The sequence below is a fragment of the Musca vetustissima genome, unplaced genomic scaffold (assembly GCF_032173495.1).
Source record: "Musca vetustissima isolate MV318-11 ecotype Yass unplaced genomic scaffold, APGP_CSIRO_Mvet_v1 utg9872, whole genome shotgun sequence".
Taxonomy (NCBI): domain Eukaryota; kingdom Metazoa; phylum Arthropoda; class Insecta; order Diptera; family Muscidae; genus Musca; species Musca vetustissima.
The window spans coordinates 12,075-18,307 of NW_026887362.1; the positions used below are offsets into that span (position 1 = coordinate 12,075).

General features: G+C 36.1%; 1 protein-coding gene across 1 annotated transcript; it reads right to left on the reverse strand.

Moving 5' to 3' along the window:
* Window positions 1-2,316: 2,316 nt before the first annotated feature.
* On the reverse strand, window positions 2,317-5,989 carry LOC133334940 (peptidyl-prolyl cis-trans isomerase FKBP8). Its single transcript, XM_061543252.1, has 8 exons — window positions 5,582-5,989; window positions 5,373-5,516; window positions 5,216-5,298; window positions 3,171-3,312; window positions 2,935-3,102; window positions 2,786-2,875; window positions 2,474-2,614; window positions 2,317-2,399 (listed from the first exon to the last, which is right to left on the reverse strand). The coding sequence occupies exons 1-8, from the start codon at window positions 5,957-5,959 to the stop codon at window positions 2,322-2,324; spliced, it is 1,224 nt and encodes a 407-aa protein (XP_061399236.1). The 5' UTR covers window positions 5,960-5,989; the 3' UTR covers window positions 2,317-2,321.
* Between the last annotated feature and the right edge of the window lie 244 nt (window positions 5,990-6,233).

Consider the following 6,233-nt stretch of genomic DNA (forward strand, 5'->3'; position numbering starts at 1 on the left):
GCTAACTATTTTAACCGACAGTTTGTCAAGCACCCATAGATCGACAAGTTGCATGTGTCATCCGTTGGGCTCTGACGGAATATGCTGAAACAGCTAGACGAGTCAGGATTTGTGTACCTGATCAGAGTCCTTAATTTGTCGATAGGACACCTGTGTCCAGTAGCGAAGGCATTACTCCTCACCAGAATTAAGGAAAGCTATCCAGTATCATCAACGAGGGTTCCGTAAGCGCAACAAAGGCGTCGCACTCCATCTCCGCACAATAAGGACTTAAGGGAACCCCCCCCCCCCCCATTCTCGATTTTTTATTTTTAAGATTTTAAATGGGCTGGTAAATGAATACCAATGCTTGTTAAGGTTTGTAACTTGGCACATATATATTTGAAGATTTAAAGAGGAAGAAAAATAATTTACCAAAATTTGTTGTTGTTTTGTTGTTGTTTTTTGGGTTCAAAGAAAAGATATTTTCGATGGCGGGAATGATAACTCCTCACTGGAACATATCCGAAAATTCCAACGAGGGGACATGTCTGGCTCTCGTATGAACTAGGATTATTGACTTCGCACAATAATTAACAAAATGGCGGAACTTTAAACATTTTTTTATGGAAAATCGCCTATTTTTTACCACAAACTAAGTTAAAAAATAAGGAAGATCTTCACCGATTGGCTTTATCCTAGTTCATACGAGAGCTACACACTCCCAGAGAAATGTGTCAAAATTTGAAACCGATTGGATTATTAGTTTTTGAGTTATCGTACCCGCCATTCGTTTTGAGAAAAACGCGTTTAAAGGTTGAGAAGTCCTTTAGCCGTCACTTGATGCTGACACAATAAATCGGCTATATCTTCAAGAGTTCTTGAGATTTTCACTTGAAATTTTGTAGGAACATTCTAGAATTAGAGTGGATTCGAATTAAATCAAAAAAAATTTTGACACCGAGAATGGGGGGGTCCCCTTAAACAGAAACAGCGCTAGGCTGTACATCGAGAGCACTTCCCTCCGGCCAAGTATGAAACGTTCAATAATTTACAGAGTGTAGTGATATCTCCGGAACTGTTTATCATCTACCTTTCCGGCATTCCATGCCCTTCGGACGACATCGCGAGCGCTGTGAATGCCGTCCTGGGGACGTTTTTCAACGTAATCAGCTCTAATTTTGTATTTTGGATTCTTACTGGATAGAAAATATTCCTACTAAAAATGATCAATACTGGTCCTGGTCCAAATTTCGGTTTTGGGGTTGTTTTGCCTCTAATTTAATTTTTCAGGTTCTTATGGTTATATCCTACCAAAAATAGTTAAAATCGGTTTATGTTTTCGGTATTTTGTATACCATTCATTACCTTTTGTACTCTTGTAAATAAGTACTATTTCCTAAACCAATTGCAAATTTCATGATTCAAGCTCTCTCGATTCACCTAAATCCAAATTGTATCGAATTTAGTACCATTTAGCATTGAATTATATTATATTAATATAAATTTCCGTAACTATCTACCTCAACAACCCAACAGTGTCATTATTTCAAATTTTCAGGATCCAAGCTCTATCGGTTCATCTAAATCAAAATTATATCAAATTTATTACCCATAAACACAAATTTGTAAAACTAAATCCATATCCCCAACCCCAAACTCCAACAATTATGCAATTTCGAAATTTCAGAGCTCCAGCTCCATCGTTTTACCTAAATTAAAATTTTACCAAATTTAGTACCCGTAAAAAATGTCCAAAACTGCATCCATACCCAAATCCTACACTCCAACAGTAATCTTAATTCCAAATTTCTGGATTCAACCTCTATCAGTTCACATAAATTCAAATTGTACCAAATTTAGTACCATTTAGTTCGTATGATTTCAGATCCATCCGGTCCTTAAAATTCAAAATTCTTATTACATTTTTTAAATGATTTATTTAGGAATATTGCATATATATTGTTGTTGGTTTTTATTTATTTTCTTGTTTTGTATCAAATAAACGCATATTAACATGGAATGGAAAAAAATATAACTTAAAAAAAGCATTTTATACAGAATGCTAAGAAGAGGAGGGAAAAAACTTATTAAGCAAAAAAATAAACAAAATGATAACCCTTTACTCCATTGAAGAAATATATTGTGTAACTAAGAACATATTTGTTTTTTTCGATCTACATACACATATTAACATAAATATGAGGCTAATGTTATAAATTATTTAAATTTTTTTTTTGTTTTGATGGGGGTACATTTTTTTGATATTAAGCAAAAAAATCATATTTTAAAGATGCTGACAGAGGATCGCAAAGCCTGAATTTTAATGTGTGTTATTTGTTTTAATATTTATAACGATACATAGCCACACCAGCAACACCAATCAATATGGAACCCATTAGATAGCCCAGTAATTTCAGCTGTAAAAAGAAAGAAAAAAAACTAATGGGTTAATAAACGATATTTTAATGAAATTATATTATCTGGTTCGAACCTTAGAACTTTCAACAGTTTGTTGTTTTTGTGGTTGTTTGTTTTTCTGTTCCAATTTATTGGCTTGTCCCAACATTTTCTGATACATTTTCTTTTCGTTGTGTTCTTCACGTCTGGCCTTAATGATTAATTTGGCCAAATCCTATAATAAAAATAAGAAAATATTAGATACCAACATAATGTAATAAACATATGAAATTAAAATTTGTATAAAGAAGTGCACAAAAAATGCTTAAAGTTTAAAACAATCGAGGTCAAAAACCCCGTAATGCCTTTTTCTCTATATCAACGACCAGTCGGAAATTTATTTTACCTGTTGAATAGTTCGATTTTCGGGTTCCAATGTTGCTGCTTTCTGTAGCAATGATATGGCTCCTTTTGTATCACCCTTACCCTCAAGAATCTGTAAACAAATACAATATTTTAAAACAATTATTTAAATAAATCTCCAATATAACTTACCCGTCCTTTTCTGTACAAAGCCTTTGAGTTATTTGGCTGACACCGTAAAACATGCTCCACCGACTGTAATGCAGCATCAAATGCAGATATTTTAATTTGGGCCATTGCCAAATTATTATAGACAATTAAACGATCATCTAATAGAGATTGCAATTCATTGTTACTCAGCTGGAAAATTGAAAGCAAAAATTATTTATGAAATATCATGTTTCCCGCCCCATAATTAATTAACTTACATCAATATCTTCTTTGTCGAATTCATTTTCAGGATCACCATCACGATTATCCAAATATTCTAGGGCACGTCTATATAATTGTATGGCGGTATTGTATTCACTGCGATTATACCAGAAATTGGCACGTTCCTTTTTGCGGGTTCTAAAAATAAATTGAAAAAAAAAAACATAATGAAATGGAGACTACTTGAGTTGGATGGGCCAGATTAAAAAGAAGCAGTATAAGATGATGCAACAATTTGGCTACTATTTAAACTTCCACATGGGTATTTCATCAGCAGATGGACTTCTTTTAAGACCTGTCCCACAGTCGATGTAGTCAGGATTGGACACACTCGGTTGTTTTATAAAGAATAATAAGGGGGATAGAGAGAGAGAGATGAGAAGCTTACAAAGGAGTAAGAGAAAGTAAATATGAGATAGTATCGATGGCTATAGAGATCGGACAGAACCACTTAAGGTTTCTAATTATGCTGTAGACTAGAGCAGGTTCAGTTGTTGAGACTCGGTGGAAAATGAGCACCCACTAGTATGTGCCGTCTGTAGGCCAGGACTGGGCAGCGACACAGGAGATGCTCAATTGTCTCCGTTTCCTCCTCGTCAACGCAGAGTCTACAGTAATCAATAGCATCATGGTCCCATTTACTGGTAAAGGCCTTGATATTGCAATGACCAGTAATGATTCCTGTCATTACTCTTATTTCAGCTTTTCTCAGGTTCAACAGTTAGTTTGTCCTCTTTGTAGACAGAGTCGGCCAAATAGATCTTGACACATTGCACCTAGGTTCGTTGTGCCTCCGATAATTTCTAGATCTATAGATTGAGATCCTCGTCTAGCTAATTCGTCTGCTCTTTCATTATCAAAGATAGCACGGTGTCCTGGTACCCAACACAGCCGATAGCTGTAAGTTCTTCCAAAATTGTTCTACACTTGAGGACGGCCTCAGATTTGATGTAACAGAATTTGATGGCTTTAAGAGCCGCTTGATAGTCAAAAGATAGTCACCGGTTCAACGATCTCTGCATACAGGCTTTTTTATCAATTCCGCTGCCTTCCAAAACGCGAAGATTTCAGTTTGGAAAACACTACAGTTGCTATCCGGCTTGTAGGTAAGCTCAAGGCCTCTAGCCTTTCTCAGTAGACGCCAGTCCCTGTACCTTCTTCCATCTTGGATCCGTCTGTATAGAAAGCCAGACCGTCCTGAGGAGGGTTACTCCAGTTCCAGTCCAGCATTGCGTTAAACGCTGTTTGTTGGGTGCTTCTCGTGGCTCCTGTTATTAAAATTATAGCGGCTCTTTGTACCATATCTAGTTTGTTGGATGTCGATATGTGGCACAGGCAGTTCCACCAAACAAGAGAATCATAAGAAAGGATGGGCCTTACCACGGTGTTATACAACCAGTGTATAGGCGATGGTTTTAGCCCCCCCAACCTTTCCCAATGGAATTATTGCATGCATAGAGTGCAATCAGCCCTCTCTTCGCCCGTTCCTCAGCGTTTCTGTTCCATCGTAATTGGCAGTCCAGTATAGTGCCAAGGTACTTTGCTTCGGGTGATAGATGAAACTGCACTCCATCCAGGAGCAAAGACGCCGAGCTTACGTTTCCTAGTGAACATTACCAGTTCCGTCTTTGTTGGCGACATGGAACTTGTTCTGGCTTTAGAAAGGACTTTCGCCTGCAGAAAATGTTTGGAATGGGTTTTTATAGACTTTTTTAAATCGTCTTTTTTTATGTTTATAGAAATGGCTGTAAAGCCACTATGCTTTATATAAAGATATTCATAAAAATTCTTCTTTTTTAAATACTCTCTTAAAATGTTTTCTGTATATAGAGAATCTTTTGGAGGCCTGTTTTGACTTTCATATACAGATTATACAGATACATGTTCAAAAGATAATTTCAATAAAAGTTCCTCTACAAAAGTGTTTTTGAAAGACGTATTTGTATTGTTCCCATTAAAGGCCTTTCTATGGAAGGATTTAGTTAGGAATTCTGTGTTAAAAATAAAACAAAATATTTATTTATTTTTACTTTCCCCTTACCCATATTTCTTGCGAATGTCATATGATTTCAAATCCGAGTAGTCTTCATATTTGGTATCTAATAAATGCACTTCATAGGTAAGCTGCAACAAAAAAAAAAAAAAAAAAAACAAAAATCTGTTTAGAATTCTTTAATCCGGAGAATCAATTTGCTCACCTTAGAATCTGGGGGAATGCTCAGTTCAGGATCGGAGTCATTTTTCAAGCCCAATGAACCATAAGCAAAGCGGGGATCAACTTTTACTTCAGCTACTTCGTCCACATTCATCAAGGGTATGACCATATCCAAACCTTGGATTACCTGTAAAATATTATTGTTTGGTTTGACTACAAAATCATTAAAAGTATTTTATTAAAAAAATATACCTCAAAATCGCCCACATGCACTTGAAAGTTTTCTTGCTTTTCCACCACCTTGCCATCGTCCAATTTGCCCGTAAAGTTCAAAGTAACTTTATCGCCTCGCTGTGGACGTTTGTTAACTTTGGACTTTTTCAAAACACGTTTTACTAGCTGACCATTGCCCAAAACATCGCAAACATCTTCCTCCTCCTCCTCGGCGTTCGCGGTCTTTGTTTCTTCACCTGCTCCATTGTTGTCGTCACTACCACCAGCGGCAGCTTTTGCTGCTTGCCGTTCTTTGTCTAACAATGCTTCGGAGGCGGCTTTCATATCGGCCTTGTCGGCTTCATTTAAATTCGAAAGATCTTCAAAAGAGCTATTGCTGGATTTCTCAGCGTCCATTGTGATGACAAAGCGTTTTTTATCTTTCTCTTTTTTGTTGACAAAATGAAGATTAAAAAAAAAAAACGAAAAAAATATACATAAATATGTGCGACTCAAAGACAATTCTCGAAAAGGTCAAACAACAATGAACATGAACTCTGAATTAAGCAACACCATCTGATCCAGCACATAACACTTACATATATATTACAACAAAAATACAAAAACTGATGAAATGTTGTTAACACGTCTATTGCTACGTTGTTGCATAAAAAGTTTAAGTTTTTGGTTT

Coding starts and splice junctions, on each gene's coding strand:
- LOC133334940 (XM_061543252.1), bottom strand. CDS start 5,959: ATGGACGCTGAGAAATCCAGCAATAGCTCTTTTGAAGATCTTTCGAAT. Junction 5,299..5,372: donor GCATTCCCCCAGATTCTAAG/GTGAGCAAATTG, acceptor TTTTTGTTGCAG/CTTACCTATGAAGTGCATTT. Junction 2,876..2,934: donor CTTTGTACAGAAAAGGACGG/GTAAGTTATATT, acceptor ATTTGTTTACAG/ATTCTTGAGGGTAAGGGTGA.